At 46.2% G+C, this 21,314-nt stretch overlaps 1 protein-coding gene across 1 annotated transcript; it reads left to right on the plus strand.

The window, feature by feature from the left end:
• Positions 1-111: 111 nt before the first annotated feature.
• Positions 112-20,195, plus strand: C2H21orf62 (chromosome 2 C21orf62 homolog). The gene is given in 3 exon segments (XM_059870269.1): positions 112-18,329; positions 19,328-19,551; positions 19,554-20,195. Coding segments are annotated over 3 exon segments (726 nt in total). The 5' UTR covers positions 112-17,968; the 3' UTR covers positions 19,695-20,195.
• Positions 20,196-21,314: the final 1,119 nt, after the last annotated feature.

Below are 21,314 nucleotides of genomic sequence, written 5' to 3' on the forward strand. Positions count from 1 at the left end.
CAGGGGTGTAAAGGGCACCTGTGGGATGAGGAGGGAGGGAGAGGAGGTAGCCCTGGTGCCCGTGAAGGGCAGGATCCATTCCTCACCCCCTTCCTGCCTGGCAAAGGGCTAGAGAGCCACAGTCAGTCTCAGTTCAGCCCAGGGAATACCTGGCACAATGGCTGTGCCCTGCCCTGGAGGAGAGGGTGGGTGGAGAAGCCCTGGGTTGCAGGCACTGTGGAAGATGGAGCCATCACATTCCTCTCTGCACTTGGGGGGGTTGGGGCTGTTCCTCAGCATGGCACTGCTGAGTCCCATCTGCTGCTCCATGGGGCAGCTCCCATAACCATCCTGTGCTGGCAGGGCCCCTGCTCTGGTGTCCCAACCCCCTTCTTGCTCCCCCAAGTGCTTGTGGGGGCTGCAACCCCTCTGGGCTGTGGGACAGGCTGGGGAACAGATCCCGAATCCCTTGAGCAACCCCTGGGCTATGGGCATCACACTTCAGGATGCTCAGAATGTGGGAAGGATAGGGATGGAGGGGATGAAGAAGCCTCCAGATGCAGCCCCCAGGAGCTGCCCTCAGCCCAGGGAGCTACAGGAGTCCCCTGGGGACACCCCAGTCCCATACTGACTATTAGGAGCCAGGAGAAGGCAAGCAGTGGAGCAGCCACCTGGGCAGGCAGGGACCTGCCCAAGGCAGCCCTGCTGCACCCCCTACCTGGTTAATTCCAGCCTCCATCCCCTCTCACACACTCCACACACAGCTGCATCCTGACACCACAGCTGCCACTCAGCAAAGGCCCCTGCCAGGCTCAGCCAATGTCCTGGGGACAGTGGCACTAGGGCCAGGCTGAGCTGGGCACAGATACCTGCCATGCAGGACCCTATGTGGGTATCTCTGTGTCCCCCATCCTGTCCTACTGTCCCAGGGATGCGGGTGGCTCCATCCCCGACCCTTTCTCCTTGCCTGCAGTGTGATGGCAGTATCACACTCCTCAGTGCACAGCATGGCACCCAGCCCTGCCATGCCGTGCCATCTTGTGCCATGCTGTGTTGTGCTGTCCCACACTGTGCCGCGCTGTGTCATGCTGTGTCATACTTTGCTGCCCGCAGACCCCACTGCAAACCACAGGTCAGAGCAGCTCGGAGATGCGCAAAGCCATGTGCCCATGGCACACCCTCACCACAGCCAAGACTGAGACCTCCCTGTCCTGGCAGAGCTGGTGGGACAGGACCATTCCCTGTCACATGTCCCTGTGGCCCATTGACAGGAGAGACTGTCCTGCAGGGACATCAACTCTCACAAAATCACAGCTGTAGGTGCTGAGAACAGTCAGAAGCAGAGCTGGAAGAGGGCAATATCACCAACCTCAAACATCTGGAAAAGTGGGATGAGGACCTCCTTGTCCTCATGAAACAAGTCCTTGGTAGAGACTTGTAGCACCATGAAGGTTTCCATCATGAACATGACATCCCAGTTGAAGGGCAACTGCCATTTTCCAGAGGGAGGTGGAGGTGGAGCAGCCAACTTGGATAGGTTGGTGGCACTGGAATGCTCCTGTGGACACAGTAGTAGCTAAGAAGGTGGGAGCCATGTCCAGCACCATCTCCTTGATGAGGTGGAGGTCTTGCTGGTGTGGGGGGCTACCAGTGGCCAGTCCTGGCCAACAGATGCTCTATGGTGGGCAGAGCCACCTTAAAGGAAGCCTCCAGATGCTGCAATGCTGTGGACAGGGAAGGAGCTTGTTGCTCCACAAGTGGCTGGGGAGGTGTGGCAGCAGGAGCAAGGTCAGGTCAGGGAGGGTGGTGGGGCCTGGGAGGGGCTGCAGTCTGAGGAAAGCAGCCCAGCTGCATCAGAGGGCAGAGCCCCTCCTCGACACACATCCCGGCACTGACCAAGACACAGATGCCGGCACCAGCTGAGACCTGCCCTGCTGTGTCACCCACCAGGAACAACCCCACTGAGATCCCAGCCAGCAGCATGTCCTGACACTCTGGATGCGTAGGTGCAGAGTGCTCCTGACCTGGGATGTGGTGCTTGCCCCAGTCCCCTCATGCTGCTGAGGAGGACATAGGCTGTGTCTCAGGTCAGCAGCAATACCTCTCCCTGGGTACCCAGGTCTGCAAAGCAGGGCACAGCACATTTGGAGGTTCAGAGGGACCATGAGGCCAATGCTCATGACAGTGGGATGGCAGCCTTCAGCTAGGCCCCCAGGCTCACTTCCAAGCCAAAGTGAACCCCCAAACTCTATCACTCATGTGGTCAGCCACCTCTAACTCCTTTGCTGGCAGCAGCGACTTGGCCATGCTCACTCATCACCCCCACATACTGACAGCGTTCATGTCCATCAGGAGCAGGGTCCTCCCCAGACAAGGGGCACCATCAGCCATCAGGGAGATGGACAACAGCCAGATACAGGGGGATATCCATGGGTGATGGGGGTTCAGGGGGATGAGAGTTGGAGGTGCTGGGGACACCACGGAAGAGGGGTCATGGGGCTCTCTGGGATGGCACACAAAGGATTTGCTATAGTGGGGGAAGTGCAAGCAGCACTATCCCTAGCTGAGGGCTGGAACCCAGTTGGGGGAGTTGTGGTGAGGAGGAGTCACTGTCCCCTTGGGGCACCTGGGATGAGGAGTAAGATATGGTGTGAGGAGAGCCTGGCCAGGGCAGCCTTGGAGGCCAGGGAGAAAGGGAAAGTAAAACCACAGGGCTCCTGTGCTCGCCTTACTGTAAATTAGTCTGCTTCTGCTTACTGTGACCTGTGGCTGTGTCCATGTGGAAGCAGGACACCCCAAAGCATCGGTGACCGTGGGTATGTCCATGGTGCAGCAGGAGCGCCTCTGACGGGAATGTGGGCCAAGGATAAGACCATGCCAGAGAAAGTACACCTTGAAGCATCTGTGGCTGTGCTGGAAGTCATACTGGAACACCTCAAAGTGTGTGGCCATGCACAAACCTCCAACAGAGCAGGTACACCCCTGGAGGCATTGTAGCCATGCAGAAGGCCAAACTAGAGCAGGTATATGCTCCATCCCCAGAAATGTTCAATGTTGGATGGGGCCTGGAGAGCAGCTTGGTCCAGTGGAAGGTGTCCCTGCTTATGGCAGGGGGTTGGAACAAGATGAGCTTTAAGGTCCCTCCCAACCCAAACCATTTTGTGATTCTGTGACTTTGTGAACATTTGTGGACATTTTATGGGCATTTTATGGACACTTCATAGGAATGGTCTGTAGACTACGGGAATTATACCTGTGCATGATAGCTTAGGATGGGAAGGGGCTAGTGGGTATTGGATACCACAGGACCTGAGCAGGATTTACATGGCATAGAATAAGGGATGGAGAATGTACTGTTTTGGGCAGAGGATAAGTTCCATTTCTTCCCTGGGGCTGTGGGTTGGGTTTTTGCTGGAGGGAGCATTGATAAACCAGGGATGTTTCAGTAAAGGCCTTTGGTGCTCCTCATGCTGCCCCACCAGTGAGTAGGGTGGAGGTGTGAAAGGAGTTGGAAAGAGACATGGCCAGGACATTGGACCCCAGCTGACCCCAGGCATATTCCTAACCACAGGTTGTCATGGTCAGCAGTAGAACTGGGGGAGCTTGGTCTGGGGGGTCCACTGTTTAGGGTAGAAACAGGAAAGTTGTACAGACAAATCCCTGGCTTTAAGCCAGGTGTCACCAACAGAATTCTGAGGTTTTTGATAATGGGATGGTTTAGATGACAACAAGCCTACTGGTGACAAGCCTACTGGGTACACCTGTCTCAGAGGGAAAAGGATCTTTATGCAGGCGTTAGCAGGGCATGTTGACTGAGCCTTAAATTGGATTTGAAGGGGAAAGGGGATAAAAACCAAGTCACTTGAGATAAGCCTGGGAGGGGCTTGACACTGTTTAAAGGATGGGGTGTTAGTGAGGTCGTTCAGGCTACCATCTCAGTAGACATAGGAAATGTCTACTTCATTGCCATGAAGCAGCAAGAGTGCAAGTGTTACTGAGGTGCTAGAAACCTTGGAAGCTACTGAGAATGGTCACACAGGAACTGTAGCTTCTCTCCCCAAAAAGGCATTGGGATTGATAACCCAACTGAAGTGCATCTGCCCCAGTGCCTGCAGCATGGGCAGCAAACAGGAGATCCTGGAGGACATGTTGCAGGAAGAAAACCATGGCATAGTGCCATCACAAAGACATAGCGGATGGCTGGCACCACTGAAATGGTGCAGGCGTTGGTGGTGAACTCTTCAGAAGGGACAGGCAAGGAATGAGACTGGAATGGTGCAATGAATGGTGGTGAACTTTTCAGAAGGGATAGGCAAGGAATGAAAGGTGGTGGGGAAGTCCTGTATGTTAGGGAGTGTTTTGACTGTCTAGAGCTTGACAGTGATGATGCATATGTCAAGAGATGGTGGGCAAGAATTGTGGAGAATGCCAGCAGGGCAGATATCCAGGTGGGAGCTGGGTACAGATCGCTCAACCAAGGACCAAGAGGCAGACAAGAAGTCTCATGATGGCCAGCCCTTGTCTTCATGGGGGCTTCAACACACTAGATGTCTGCTGAAAATACAATCCAGCACAGAGGAGTGAGTTCAGGAGGTTCCTGTGTATTACTGTACAAGCTGATTTATACTGGGCAATTAATTCAGCTATAAATAAGATACCGAGCTGGCTCCATAAAACCAGCCCTTGAGTTGAGTGACAGGAACCTCAACCAATTACATTCCCTCCTAAGCTGCTGACATCTCACTGGTCCGGGAGCTGGGCAGTGTAAAAGATCAGACCAATGAGTTATCCAGACTGGGTTTTTCAAATTGCCTTTATAAAGAGGAGTTTGAAGAATAAACTTGCTCTTTTGCCACATGGACATTGGGATGTGTGTTTCCCTGTCTCCAACCACTGACCCCACAAAACACACGGATTTATTAAACGTAATATGTGGTGACCTCACTGACGTGATTGGACTGAGCCAGATCCTGTGGGCACAACAGGAGAAGACAGACCGGTGTGCGCGCAGGACCACCGGAAAAAAACATTGGAAAAGCTGAAGAAATAATCAAAGGGCGAGCACGGAGAGCCCCCGAACCAGCAAAAAAATGGATATAACCAGGGGTGTGTGTGTAGAGCTGCCCAAATTGTACAGCAACCAGACCTGTTTTGTGGCAAAAAGCTGCCAAAAAATCCAGATTTCTTTGGTATATACCCCTTTTAAATAGAAGAAAACACCATTGGAAAACATGGGAGGATCCGTCTCTGTGGAAGAACATCCTGTGCGGCAGGTAGGGAGTAACTTTCTAAGGGAATGGGACATAGAATTTGAAGAAGAGAATTTATTAGAATTAATCTTATGAACTAGAAATTGGGGATTGGAACCTACCAAAGAGAATGCATTAAATATACATACATGAACACAGACTGGTAAATATATAATGGATGCAGCTTACAAAGGTGATAAAAGTGCTGTTAAAATCCAAAGACCTTGGAAACTTATATTGAATTTAATAATGCAGATAAAAACCGAGATGCCTAGCAAGGACTGGGTGCCAAGAGAGACAGCTGCACAGCGCCGTGCAGTGCTGAATGGGTGCCATGTGGAAGATTACACAGCAGCCCAGTCACACGGCGGGGCTGGGTGGGATGGCCATGTCCCAACAGGTGGCAGGGGCCTGCACAGAGCCGGTGCCTCGGTGTGTGTGGGCACTACCCCGGCCAGCGGCGCATCCCCGGAGGGTGGCAGGGGTCTGCCCACAAGGATACGCCGTGCTGCCACGCCATGCTGGACAGCAGTGCAGCCGCTTCACTGTGCACTGGCTTCAGCTGCTGTGAGAGCATGCCCTGCTGCAGTGGGACCACGGCTGGCCGCTGTGAGACAACCATGGAAGGTGGCGCTGCCCTGGGGAGTGGGGAAACCACAGTGGGTGGAGGCATTCTGGGGGCTACCTGCCCCAGGGAGGTGGTGAAATGGATTATCTAATCCAACCATGTGGAGTCATGGTGACCACCATGGCCTTGGCCAACTGTGCTGCTCCAGCAGTGCCGAGATGCTCTGTGCCCACAGAGAGATGTTGTGTTGGGCTAAGCTGCCCTGTAGCTGTGCTGCAGACCTTTTGCGTGGTGCCAGACCCCCATGCAGCTGCACGAGGCTGCTGTCCTGGGTTGAGCAGCAATGCTGCTGCCTTGGGGAGACACATTATACCTCCCTGCTCCGCAGGGCCAGACCACGTGGCAGCCACTGCAATGCTTCCCTGCACCGCCAAGCTGGGAGAGAATCCCACGGACATGGTGCCATGCCATGTGGCCACTGGGACCACCCTCCCACCATTTGCACCAGAGCCGCCTGCACCTCCCATCACCAAAACTCCCCCTGGCTGAGACCGAGTGGGCCAGTTCCAAAGCCATGCCTCCGTGGAGCTCGGCTGCGCCTACACTGCGGGATGTGCCTGCACCCCCGATCCTGCCTCTGTCAGGGGGCAGAGCCCTGCCCCCAGCCCCACCTCTGTGGAACACAGCCACGCCTCTAGTGGGTTTGGCCCCCCTCCTGATCCTCCATGAGCGGGTCTGGGAATTACATAACCAGGAGGTCTTGCAGACCCCATACCCAGAAGTGCAGTCACTGTCCCCTCAGCACCACCTCTGCTGGACACAAGGAATTATCATCTCCCTGTGGAATACCGCGATAACGCCCCAGTAGTTGTGTTGCTGACAGCCCTGCCTGATCCCGCGAGCATCTGGTGAAAGGTAAAGTTTGCTGCTATTACTCGTGGAGTCTGCGATGGGGCAGAACTCATTGATGTACCCATGTCAGGGAGCTGGGAGTCTGAGGATGGATCTCTGTGAGTTTATCCAATAATAGGAGGCAATAGGGCTAATTCTGACAAGTATACTCCTTTTCAATGGCCAGTTCTATCTGAACAGTGTCAGCTTGTGGCCAAACATGGTTTGGGTTCTACTGCAGTTGCTAATATGCTACAGTACTCAACCACCAAGGAGGTAACTCCCTTTGATATAAAGCAACTGGCAAAACTAATGTTTACAACTGTCCAATATATGGTTTTTTAATTGGTGTGGAAAAGCAGTGCTGAAAAACAGACGTTAAAAAATCTGAAATTTCTGCAAGAGGACTCATTTTATGGGGCAGGGGTCCCTCAGCTTCTGGGTTCCCTGCCAGTGGGTGATGTAAGACTCCAGGCCAGGCTACATCCATTAATTCTGGCACAGGTGAAGGAATTGGGTCTGCAGACACTATTTGAAGTAACTAACATGAAAAACCCAACTCAAATATATTGCAAAATTAGACAAGGAGTCAAGGAACTGTATCTACAGTTCATAGAGAGATTACAAGATGCTATGGGAAACAAATTCTTAACATTGAAGTGAGAACTCATCTAATTTTACAACTGGCAAAGGACAATGCCAATGAGGACTGCTGAAAGATTATAGAACTGCTACCTAATGAAACTCCATCACTCAATGACATGATAAATGCCTGTGCTAAAGTTGGATCTAATTCTCATAATATGACTATGTTAGCAGATTCTGTAACAGCCACTGTAAGGGAAAAAACTCATTGCTACAGGTGTGGACTAGAAGGCCACATGAAGGTAAACTGTCCCCAAAAGTCCTTTCCACAGGGGATGTTTCAAGGACAGAAGGGAGCAAAAGCAAGCTGCAGCCAATGTGGAAGGACCTGACATGCCACCAAGGTATGCAGGTCCAAATTTCATGCTAATGGTCAATCTCTCAAGAGCCAGGGAAACAGGAAACCAAGCATGAACAGGAACCGTGTGACAATACAAGTAATTTCCCACCTTCCAGTACGAGCCTATGTGATCAGCTCACAGGAAGGACTTGAGGAGCAGCTGGAATGGATATGGTCACCTCTCTCACAGTAACCATAAGTACCTCAAAGCTATATAAGGTCCCTCTCAAGGCTCAGGGGTCTATCAGGAAAGGATTGAGTGCATTGTTAATTGGAAGGTCCAGCACCACAATGCAAGGTATCATTGTGCACCCTGGTGTTGTTGATGCAGATTTTAATGGACAAATACATGCAATGGTTTCCACCAATACTCCACCCATCACTATACCTGGAAAAAACCCAGAATTGCTCAGCTTATCCCTTTTTAGTCTTCTGTCCCCAAAACAGATTCTAGGGAGCAAGGAGACCAAGGCTTTGGATCAACAGGACAGCCCCAGATGAGCTGGACACAGGTCATAGAAAATCAAAGACCTAACATGGTTTGTACTGTTACAATGCCTAAGGCAAAGCCTTCGCAGATGAAGGTCCGTAGGATGATTGACACAGAGGCAGATGTCACCATCATCTCTGACAACACGTGGCCTCCATCATGGCCTGCTACACCTGTGGGATCTGCTGTTGCTGGCCTTGGAGGGACCACACAGAGCTGCTCGAGCAGCAATCCTGTGTTGATCAAAAATCCTGAGGGCCAAACAGCTACAATCCGGCCATACATCACTGCTGCACCACTGAACTTGTGCAGGAGGAATGTTTTGTCTGCATGAGGAGTCTGGGTAGGGATGGATTTTTGACAAGGGCCACTGTGTTATAGGGTGTAAGGTCCTGTGGTGTGTCCCACACCAGCTCTGAAATGGCTTACAACTCAGCCTGTGTGGATACCACACAGTGTCCCCTTGAGAAAGAAAAGCTAGATGCCCTAAAATCATTAGTACAAGAACAGCTAATTCAAGGACACATAGAGCCATCTATGAGCCCTTGGAACACCCTGTATTTGTTGTAAAAAAGAAATCTGGTAAATGGAGGTTGCTCCATGACCTAAGAAAAATCAGCTCTGTGATGGAGAGCATGGGCACTTTGAAAGCTGGTATGCCTTCTCCTGCAATGATACCTGCCTCCTGGGACATCCTGATTGTGGACCTGAAGGACTGTTTTTTCACTATTCCACTGCACCCACATGATACCCCAAAGTTTGCTTTTACAGTGCCTTCCATTAATAATGCTGCACCAGTGCAATGTTATCAATGGCAAGTTCTTCCCCAAGTCATGAAAAACAGCCCTGCAGTCTGTCAATGGTACATTGCACAGGCGCTCTCTTCAGTGAGAGAACAATTTCCAGGGGTATACTGTTATCACTACATGGATGACATTTTGATTGCAACCCAAACAAAAAAGGAACTCTCACAGATTCAGCCAAACCTGTTGCAAGCATTAAAAACATTTGGGCTGCAGGTAGCACCAGAGAAGGTGCAGCAGCAAGCACCCTGGAAATATTTGGGACTCAAAATAATGAACCAAATGATACAGCCACAAGCAATTCAATTTTCAACCAAAACTGAGACTAAATGATGCACAGAAACTTTTAGGTACTATCCACTGGGTCAGATCGTACCTAGGATTAACCAACTCACAATTAGCACCCTTATTTGACCTCGTAAGAGGGGATCCTGAATTAACTTCCCTCAGAGGCAAAAACAATGCCTGCTCTTGAAACAATAGAGCAAGCTATCACAAACAGGTCCACCAGATATGCCCAGAGGTGTGGATCACTGTGTTCATTCTCACTGTTAATTCTCATCCTACTGGTATTATTGGACAGTGGAACACACACTGGTCTGACCCTTAGCACATTCAGAGTAGGTGTTTTTACCTCACCTCTACTGTCTTTGAGCTAATTGCACAGTTAATCATCAAATGTCATCACAGGTGTTTGCAACTCAGTGGCAGAGATCCTTCACAAATTATTATTCCTACAACACAAGAGCAGTTTGAATGGTGTTTTGCTAAGTGTACAGCCTTGTAAAGTGTTTTGCAAAATGTTTCTGACACCTCTGGAGGCTGTCCTGAAGGGCAGAGGAGCCTAGGAAGGCTGGATATGCTGTAAGAAGGAATCTTCAGGGCACAGAAGCAGGCTACGCTGAAAGAAGAGCCAGAGGGAGGAGAACTTTGTCTGGAACTCAGAGTAAAAAGGAGAGCTTATGACATTTGAAACAAGGGGCAGCAAGTCAGGAAATCAACAAGGATGTAATGAGGCAGAGAGAAGACGAGAAGAATGGAAGCCCATCTGGCCACTGCTGTAAAAGACAATAAAACAAGTGTGTCTATAAATACATTAACCACAAAACGAGGGCTAAGGAGAATCTCCTTTATTGGATGGCTGAGGAAATCTAGAGACAAAGAATTAAGAAAAGTCTCAGGTACCTTGAAAGGTGATGGAGCAGACCATCCTGAGAGCCATAATGTGGCACATGCAGAACAGCCAGGGATCAGGCCCAGCCAACATGAGTCTGTGAAAGACAAGTCCTTGCTTGACCAACCTGGCTTCTGTGACAAGATGACCTGCTTGGTGGGTGAGTGAAAGGCTGTGGATATTGTCTACCTGGGGTTTAGTAAAGCCATTGACACTATTTCCCACAGCTTTCTCAGGGAAAAGCTTTCAGCTCATGGCTTGGACAGGTGTGCTGTTTGGTAGGAAAAAGAAAATGCCTGGATGTCCAGGCCCCGAATGGCACCCTAACTCCTCCTGACTTTGGCCAAACTTTCTTACCATGGTGCCAGTATCCGCTGTTCCCAGAGGGACCCGGAGCATGTAAAGGCCAGGCATTATTTTTGAAAAAGCAGCAAATTCTTTTCATTTGAATCACAGCAAATCTTAGTCTTTGTTCCTTATATGTGCCCTACTATAGTGCCTTTGCTCCACAGCACGTTGCCTCATGATTTTTTTAGTGTAGTCCTACTGCATTTCCTTGTGAAGCTGCTTATAAGTTCTTGCAAATGATCTCACTGCTTATTCAGGACAGTTAGTCCCAGGCTAGCAGCAGAAATTCTAGCATTCAGTAGGTACTCTGCTGTGAAAACAGGAATGTATAACATGCCACAAAGGTGGTGTTTTCCATGTGGATTGTGGAGAAGCATACACAGTGTTTGAACAGTTGAGAGCCAGTTGTGCCTCTGCTAAGCTGTGACTGAAAATTTCATAGAGTCACAGAATATCCTGAGTTGGAGGGGACCCACAAGGATCATTGTTTCCAGTTCCTGGCCCTTCACAGAACACTCCAACAATCCTACCCTATGCCTGAGTGCATTGTCCAAATGCTTGTTAAGCTCTGGCAGCCTTGAGGCCACGACCACTGCCCTGGGGAGCCTGCTCACTGCCCAACCACCCTCTGGGAGAAGAACCTTTTCCTAATATCCAGCCTAAACCTCCCCTGATACATCTTCAGGCCCTTCCCTCAGGTCCTGTCCCTGGTCACAGAAAGCAGAGATCAGTGCCTGCTCCTCTGCTCCCTCTTGTGAGGAAGCTGCAGACAGACTGCTATGAAGTTTCCACCCACTGTCTCCTCTTCTCCAGGCTGAACAAGCCAGGTGACCTCAGCCATTCTTCTTATGGCTTTCCAGTTACTCCCTCCAGCTGGATGGACAAACCCATCTGCTGGCATCCAGAGAAAGAGTAAGTCACTATTTTGGCTCTAAAGGAGGGGGGTAAATAAGAGAGAAATATTTAATAGCTTGTATTTTTATGAATGAGGTGGTTTCTCTCCCTTTCCAGTCACTCTTCCTAGCAGGTATTTGTGTTTCAAATTTGTTGCTTTGTAATCAAGGTGAAGTAACAGATTCTGCAAAGTTTGCCTTTCCTGTGTTGCCATTGTTTATACACTTTATCTGTATGCCTAAGGTAATAATTAATAGTTCTATGAATAATAACCACATGGAATGGTGGAGTGATTTTGCTCCATTTTGCAAAGACTCCTTTAGGCAAATCTTAAAAGGGGACAGGAATTTTCATGGGGATTATTCCAGCTGACAGGATTTGAGACATTTTATTTAGTTAAAGTTGCCTTGAGAAGAGCATTGGAAAAGAAGGCTCAAGGAAAGAGCATCTAGGACCTCTGTTTTATTCTGCCATTTAATTTATAAATAAAGTCAGTGATACAGTAAGGACAACTAAAGTAAATATACTATTTCTATATAGCTCTGGAGTCTCAATGGCAATGACAACATTCACATCTGAGTGAACAGAGCTGAGATTTTCGGCCCCAAGTTGCCCTGCTCCAGAGTTTCATTCTCCATCTGTTTAGTCACCACTAATATTTCATACCAGTTTTTTGATCATGCAACTTTCTGCTCTAGCTTTTTTTCCCTAATTTAGGATCTGAACAATAGAAAATTAACTGCTACTATAGACTGGAATTTTCAGCATTATGTTTTGGGATTAGGTAATATTTAGTTTCATGTAATGTTTAACTTGAACTTTTGTCCAGGTCATGTTAGAAAGGGTACTGGGAAATAACCAAAATTTCTCTCAAACTTTATTTACTAACATTCACCCAGTGTAAGTGCCCTTGTTTCTGGGAGTAGTTGGTTTGACATACAAAAAAGAAAATTTTAAAAGGTCTTTAAAAAATAAATGTAAGTGCTTTAGTGTTGAAGTGCTCAGCTTGAGCCACCAAAGGTAGCTCTGGTGTTTGGACAGTGCTAACCACCCATCCTTGGGACACCTGGCTTCCCAGAAGGTGTCCTTTTCTCAGGACACATGAATAAACAGGGCTTTGACTGTGCATACCTTACAATTACAAAAGTCCAAATACAGTGGTGTATTTGTGAGCCTGCACATTAATGCTTTATGCATGGATATAGACTTGTGGGTTTTTTGGAATATTTGGACTTTAAATCCCAGGGAGCACAACTCCACCAATCATTCTCCCTTACATCTGTGCAAAATAGTTCTCTCCTCCTGTGCTGGTAAAGCTTCATAAAACTTCCTTCTCACTTTTCATTTAAGTAAATGCTTATCCTGATGCAATTCAAATGTGAATACCCAGGTTAGTGTGTGTCTGCCTTCCCAGACAGCATACACTGTGCACACCTCCAAGCTGGAATAGCTCCAGCTGTGTTCTGGCAAAGCAAATCCTGCCACTCATCCTGGCCCCCTAGTCTTTATTAGGAAAAGTGCAAGCTGCATGTATGAAACAGCATGAAAATGAAATTCTTGCACATGCTTCCTTTCTGCTCTCTCAGGGTTGGGAATAATCAGGCTGTGACCTGCTGAGGCTGACCTTCATCTGGGGGAAAAAGGGAGATATCACCACTCCCAATTCTTTGGGAGGAGAAGATTTCCTGCTTTCCCTTGAGTTTCCTCCTGTTATTCTGCCTCCCTGCAGTTCCATGTCACAGCCTTCCCTACTGTAACATTTGCCTCTGCTGTGGACAGAAGCTCTACATAGGATGGACAGACTTGAGGATTTTACAGAAGTGTTTATAGATTAATTGCCTCTCCTGGAGTCTGTGTACACCTGAAAACCAAAATACCGTTAACATGTCAAGGGTCAGAGTGCTGTTCAAGTTCAGTGCTACAGTATTGCCTATTTTATCTTGCATTTTTATCTTGCTGAGAAGGAATTTGTTCCACTGCCCTTGAGCACTCCACTGCTACCACCTAATTCCGGTAGCCCAGGCTTCAGCTGCACAAGCAGACACAAATAAAATTTTCAAGCTATTGACAACAAAAATGAATCATGCTGCAGCCTGAAAGGCTGTAGAACTTCAGCTTTGATCACAAACTTATTTACCTCAATTTATTTATGGTCTAACTAAATAAGTACAGTATTTGTTTAAGCAAAGAGACTGAAAACAAAATTCCTCTCAGCCCTCAGCCCACTCAGGGAATTCCTAAAATTCCCAAGGAGTAAAACCAGCAAATCCAGCAATTTGATTCCCTTAAGGCTGCAGTCTCCCTAGGGTTTTCTGATCAGATTGTGTAGCTAGTCAGATTAGGTTTATTCAGGGACTGACTCCTTGCATTTTCCTGTAATCTTGTATTTTAACACCTGCTCAGTTTAAAATGCCATTTTAATCTAAATTGGATGGGTTTTCTATTCATCCTGTGTACATTACTCAAGATTTAAACTCCTCTTTGCTTAATACACCACTTTCAGATAGGCATATGTGATGAATGAGGGGTTTAATTAGTTTTTTCCTGAAGAAAGAATGGAAGACATCAATTTTATAGGCTTGGAACGTCCATTGAATAGGATAAACTTTCCTCGTGACAGTAGCATTCTCACATAATAGTCAAAGGCTTTTTATTGCTTTTTTTCAGTTTTCTTAATACAAAGACCTGCAATTAGAGGGGGAAAAAAGGTGGAATTATCAAAGCAGATTAAAAGAACCATGAAATGATGCTACTACTAAATAAACACTGAAAATCTTCTTCAGCAGTCAAAACCTGTGAAACAAAAGGAGCAGGGATGGAATCTTGTGCTAGAAAACTTTTGGGATAACATGTAATAAACCATAGGTTTCCATGCTGGATGGAGGATACACATCTAAAACCATGCATGGCTGAAACAATCAAACAAATAATTTTCTGCTGCTATTTATATCTAGTCTGATTTTCACTTGAGAGGCCCCCCACTCAGGACCAAAAATGAACAAATTATTTACTACATTTAAATCACTCAAAATAGCTTTTTCAGAAGCAGGTTTTTGCTACCAGAAGTAAGTATTTCCCTAAAATAATTGGTACTTTTGCTTGTTGCTAAGCAAAGAATGCAGCTTCCCTTCTCCCCTCTCTATTGCAGAGATTCCAGCTGCAAAGCAGCACTGGCCTTACCCCTCCCAGGCCAGCACTGCAGGCTGCAGGTAGCTTCTGGGATCCAGTTTTCAATCACTTTTGGTATGCAAATGTGCTACCAGTTTTATTACTCCAGCCATTTTCAAGCACTGATGAACACTGGGTATAAGGCTGGGCAAGAATAATGGTCTAAACCGCTAAGCCAGCTGTCTTGGAAAATTATATGGAAATAAAATAAAAACCAGCTCCCTCTTAGCTTGAGCTTCTGCAGACAAAGGAGTTATTCTTTTCATCAGAATCGATACATAAAAGCAGGTAAGTTTTGGTTACCCATCAGTGAGTGAAGAGCATCCAGATAATTTGCCAAGTTCAGATTTGAAATCCTATTCTTGTTTCCTGGGTTCCTGAGTTCAAAGGTCTTCTAATATAAACTAGAAAGCTGAAAAAGGCTTCTATGATTTTTACAGAACTTCTATACCTGCTATATTACGTAAACACATGTCAAATAGCTTATGGAAGCCAGTTGTAAAATCCATTGTTCCAGGTGGATGAGACTTTGAATAGCTTTACTGATTATACTGGAAGTCTAGCTAAATTTTACTGAAAAATTAGGGAAGAGAAGAAGGTACACGCACCAGTTTTCTGATAAAATTGCATAGAAAATCTTGACATTTAGCATAATCTGCTGCATTCTTTGCATTTCTATAGGTTATGTCTAAAACTATTTTGGTGAGTTCAAGAGATAAATAATCTCTGTTAAGGGAAGTGGGTAATGCTCAGAGAGTGACCATGGTGGAAAGATGCGCCACACACACCATATTCTCCAGTTTTCTGAAGTACTTCCTCTTTTTAATTTTGGAGGTGATGGAGAACAGAACTACAACAGGCAAGAAAATCATCCCATATTTTATTTAATCTTAATTGCAATATTACAAAAAAGGGCTCTGTGTATCTCCAAGAGCCCTACGGAAGGCAGTTCTCCCATCCCTAAAAATTAAAGCAAATAATTTTCCAAGCCTTAAGCAGTGGAGACAGCAATGTGGTTTGGTTAAGAACCATATAATGCATATTTTCTGTAGATAGTTGTTAGCTTAAGAAAAGATGCATTGCAGGTGACTTTGACACTTCACAGACATATAACCTGCAAAATATATGCACTTCTTGCATATCCCTCACCAAAGCCACACAGAAACTAAATCCTGAGAACTGGATAGGAATGTTTCTGATTTGCAGGGAACAGAGAAGAACAGATGTATTTCTGGAGTTTAAATTTCCTGGAATGCCAGAATTTAGACTTTTGTTTGGATTCAGATGGATGGACCCCAAATGTTATCAGCTAAGCTAAACCTGATTGGTTGGCTGCAAACCAGTAGAGAACTTTAAAGATTCTCCACTCTTCAGGTACTGAGAAAAAAGAGTTAAAACTAATGAGGATGCATCAAAGTATTTTAGTCTAATGTTTGATGAATATTAAGCCCTCAAATTTTAAGTGGAAAAAGCAGTATCACTCCTTTTGACACAGGTGGGAGTTTGAATCTCTTTTACTTAGTCCAAACTCATGCTGTCAAAATTGTCTAGGATTTCTTGCAAACAGTACCTCCAACACAGAAAAATCCAAATAATTTAATTTAGCTGTGAAACTGTGTTGATGTTACAGATTTCTGGTCTATCACAACTGTTAGCCACTGTTAAGGACTGAGAAAATGAGCAGTGTGGAGGTCTAGAAATAGGATTTCCGATGTGATTAAATGCTTAGATAGTGGAAGCATTTCTAGCAATAATGATACTGCAACAGCTACTGCTTGTGTGAGTCTGACCTTTGGAGTTAAACATCAGCCAGCAGCTAGACTGGAATTTCTGGTATGCTCCACAACTTAGATTAAATATTTGATTAAAAAACTTAAATATCTGCATCCTTCTGTCATAGTTTGGGAATGGTATTCTCCATTTTAGTACTCCCACTGAAAAAGGCTCCCATGCTCCCTTTCCCCCACCTCCAACTGGAGGCACAAAAGGCAAAGCTCATGGGTTGAGATAAGAACAGTTTAGTGGAAACAGCAATGAGATAAGAAAACAAACAGGAACAGGAACAGGACAGACAGGAACAAGAATATTAATAACAGAAGTCTACAAAACTAGGTGTACTAGTTTTGTGAAGAGCGAGCGCAGGCGAAGAAAGGGCAAAGTGCCCCTTCTCCTTTCACTAGGATCATGTTTTCTGAAGTGCTGCAGACAACATTCTGGATGCGAATCAATCATTTTACATGATAAAGACCAAATTCTATCCATCATGTGCTCTACTGCTGCTTTCACTAGAACCTGTCATCTTTGGTCAAAATTTGTCTCTAATGCTTCTTGGTACTTCAAATCAGTTACATCAAATTAGACAAACTTTCCAACATCTTTATAATTTCTGTTAAGAAACTACACTGTACTTCATTGGCTGTACCATCGTATAATAATATGTCAGGAAAACACAGATGCTCCTGGTAAAATTCAACTCCACTCTGAAAACCAAAGGGCTGGCAACTGAGAATCCAAGAATCCCACCAAAGATGCTCCCAGCTATTTGAGGTGGCCCATGTCTGGGATGGAAACTTGCTCCATTGTCATAGGTATGTGTGGAGTTGCTATTTTGCTTTGCAAGGGTAAATGAAGTGGGGGCAGAACAACTGACAAAGCCTGGATCTATCCTATAGTACTTGCTGTGCAAGACATAATGAGAGGTGGTCCCTGGTCCTCAAAACTTACAGACTAAGGTTGGAGCAGATGTAGCTTTACATCAAAATCAGGTTTTATCAGCACTTCACATAGCTCAGAAGGATATGTGCTGTGCCCAGCAACACTTCTGCCCTTAACTGCTCACCCTCCCTCCCTCCCTCATTCGCAGTATATCCCACACCAGTTTAAGGGAAAGGTTATCACAATGTTACTTAGCAATTCAGGTGTAAAACAAAACTATCACTTCTAGCCCTTCTCAGACTGCCTCACTCAGGGAAGTGGAGAACAGGATCCTTTGTCACCCCTGTCTGGTTGGAAGCAATGAAAGCAGAAAGGAGAAACAAGCAGGAATTGTCCTGCACAACTCCTGGTCCTCTGCTTACCTCTGCACAGGCCAGGCCAAAGAGCTGTCTGCATAGAGAAGAATGTGTCCAAGCTGTCTTATAAGCAGATGAAACAACTTAGAACAAAAGAAGAATGAAGAATCCCAAACTTTAGTCACAATCCGTTTTCCAAATCAGTGTAGTTGTGCTTTCTCCTTAATGCAGAACTGTGATATGGCTCTAAATAGATGTGACAGATAATGAGTGGAAAAGCAAAGTAATATTAATCATTGAGAGATCTTTAGTATTATAAAGAAATTGGTTTTCCTCAGTAGGTAAAGCTAAGTGATCTAAATCACTCAGTAGAAGGAGGAGACACTTGGCAGCTTGGCACCAGTGCCAATGAAGCCAATAGCCTACCCTGCTTTCTCCATTTGTCTGGCTCTCATTTTGGCCAGATTCCTTGGAATACACATAAGTTTTGTGCGAAGTCAGAAGAACCACACACTAGTTTTCACTTAGGAAAACACAATTCACAACTGCAGCTGTTCCATGCCTATCCGTGACTGCAATTACTGCCTGGCAAACTTGATGTGCAGCTGCAAAACAGTGCTGCTTTCTACCATGGGAAAAAATACCTACTGCAGCCACCTGACCATCTGGTTCACGGACACCTCTCTGTGCTGGAGATGGTCCTCATCTTCACAAGCTGAGGTATGGGATTGTCACGATCCGTCCTTACGAATGGGTTTCATGATGGTTCGTTAATTGATCTCAGAGTGCAAAAAAACAACACGTCAAGGGGATTTGCAGTAATAATCAAAAACAAATGCATCTTTATTTAATGGCCACAGCAAAATGCATTAGGGGGGAATTGGGCAAAAAGGAAAAAATAGGGAAAAGAGAGGGAGAGAGGGAGGGAGGGAGGGAGGGAGAGAGAGAAAGGAAGGTATATAGCTACCAAATGTAGAATGATGAAGTCCTTTGAAGTACAGCCGATGGAGTTTGTCTGGTCATGTCAGGGGAGATCTCAGAGACACTGGTCAACTCAAGCTTCTATTATAGGCCTTTTTTGATGGGGGAAGGGGACAAATCTTGAAATTAAATCAAATGTAATAAAGAATAGTCTATTGTAATTGCTGATGGAAAAAAAAGAAGGCAATGAAGAAGGGTACAAACAGTCCATATTTTCAGCAGTAGCCAAGAACCAGGAAAACCATTGTCTTCTTGGTCCAATGGTCACACCTGCAGGCATCCATCTCACTTTAGCCAGCTTGCCTTCCCCACACACTTCCCCCAGGTTAGGGGTTTCAGTCTCAGTCCTTGGGAGGAGGGGGAGCTTTTCCATGTAGGGGTTTCATGTCTCAGTCCTTGAGGGAGAGGTTTCTCCTATCTCAGTCCATCCCTCACGGTGGTTGTAAAACAGATGAAGGGTCTTCTTTGGGGACCACCAAAGACTACCTCAGAAAAGTCCAGCCAGGCTGAGAGGTGGGGAAATTCCAGTGATATTGTTGTGAAGAGCGAGCGCAGGCGAAGAAAGGGCAAAGTGCCCCTTCTCCTTTCACTAGGATCAGTGTTGCATTGAGCAAACACATGTGCAAACAATAGCTTGGCAAGCCAGAAGCTCTGCTCAGGCCTCAGGATCTTGGCAAGCAACCATCTCCAACAAGACCAGGATTCCAAACAGGGTCTTTCTCAGTGGTCCCAGTTTCTGTCCTTTTTCATGGCGATCGTGAGGCAGATGAGAAAAAATTTGGACAGAGACTTACAGGGATTTGAAGCTGTCCTTCTGTGGCACCACTCCTCTCCCAATGGAATATCTGTAAATTTGGGGACTTTGAAAGCTCCAGGTAAACAAGGTCAAGGGACAATTTCCAGAGCAGAGCATAACTATCTCCAGCAGCAGCAACAATGACAGAGAAGACTTGCTTGAGGTGCACAACAAAGACAGGCAAATGCTTGCACATATTTTTTTTTTTCTGGATATCTCTCACTTTTCAATGGATATTCATTACTGAAGTCATACAGTGAGGAAAATATCTCTAGTATCATTAAGCACTTTCCCAGCCTGCTGTACTCTGATGTTTTCTCAACTTCAGACAATGAAGTTGTAACATTCATTTACTGAGTTACTTAACACAGTCAGTAGTGAGAGGCATTGGAGGCTGCTAAGAGTGATGGGATGCCTTTGTCTGGTTTGTCCAGGAGGATGTGAGAGAACTCCACAAGGAGGTGTTTGAAGTAAGAGACTCATCAGATTAATTCAGCAAAGTCTTTCTTAAAGAACAAAGTAAATGAGAAACAACTGTTTTTAGAAAGCATTGTTAGATTTTTTGTTGTTGTTGTTTATATATTCTAGGCTGACAATTAAAATCTGCAGATAAATTTTGTTTTCAGGTTTTGCCTTGACAGAAAAAGGCATAACCGTGCAGCTCCCATTGCAGAAGAATCCAAGCCCCCCAGAGAATCACTCAGGTTAGAGGGAAGCTCAGCAGGTAAATTCATGATTGCTTTGCTTCTCCCATTACACTCAGAGATTTTTAGGAAACAGAGGTATTGGACTTCCCTCTGTAAAAGAGGTATTTCCCTGCACCTGTCCTTTCTTCCTTATCTCACACATAGTCTTTATTTCCAGATCACAGAATACTCTGGGTTGGAAGGGACCCACAAGGATCATCAAGTTTAACCCTTAGGTGAATGGCTCATATGGGGACTGAACTCAGGACCTGGGTGTTACCAGCACTCAGCTAATCTCAGCATCATCTTCAATGCAGTCTCCTGCTGTCAGCTCGACTGCTTCTGGGATCAGACCAGGCAGCTCAGCTGTTGGGTCCTGAAAGCTCCCAAGGATGGAGCCTGCACAATCTCATTGAGCAACCTGCTCCACTGCCTTGCCCTGTCCTCACTGGCAAGCTTTTTTCCATGTGTGAACCTTAGCCTTCCCTTCTCCAGGCTGAGCATGCCCTGTTCTCTCACACTTTCCTCACAATCACATGTGCCAGCCCCTGCCCATCCTGATGACTTCTCCACTGGACCACTTCAGCTGATCTGTATTTTTCGAGGGAAAGGCTGCAACCTGCATGATGGATGTGATGACACCTGCAATTTCCCCAAATGGAAGAAGCTTCAACTTTTGTGATAATGGCAAACTACTCATGTTCTCCCATATGAGAGAGCAGAAATACTCAATACAGTGACTCTGTCAAGGGAGGTGAGACTTCGGGCAGAAATTTTTCAGATGTGTTGCATGAGAAAGGTTGTCATCCCCTGAATAACATACACCAGGACTATTAAAATAGCCCAAAGTCTGCTCCTTGCCTGTGTCTGCAGGTTTTGAATTCTGTGAGATATGACTAATGTTAAAAATAGGTTAGAAACTGTTGTAAAATAGTTGATAGATCGTTAAGCACATACTGTTAGTTTGGTTATTGTATTGTAAAAGGGGTTAAGAGGGTCGTTATAAGAAATATAGTACTCAACGAACCATAATACACCTCAGCAAAGTGCACAGTCCCCAGGCAAAACAGCCAGCCTGGACAGAACTGTAATGGGCCAATCAAGTGCCTTAAACCTTCATGCAAATGAAGGATCCAAAAAGAAACCAATCCAGAGGGACAAAAAACAGGATAAAAAGGGGCATCTGACCCAAGGAAGCTGTGCTACTCCACCTGGAACTTGGGGACATCGCTGCTCAAGAAGCCTCAGCGCCGGTGCTGCAGCATCCTCAATGGGAATGCTCCTGCTCGGC

The sequence above is a fragment of the Haemorhous mexicanus genome, chromosome 2 (assembly GCF_027477595.1).
Source record: "Haemorhous mexicanus isolate bHaeMex1 chromosome 2, bHaeMex1.pri, whole genome shotgun sequence".
NCBI lineage: Eukaryota > Metazoa > Chordata > Aves > Passeriformes > Fringillidae > Haemorhous > Haemorhous mexicanus.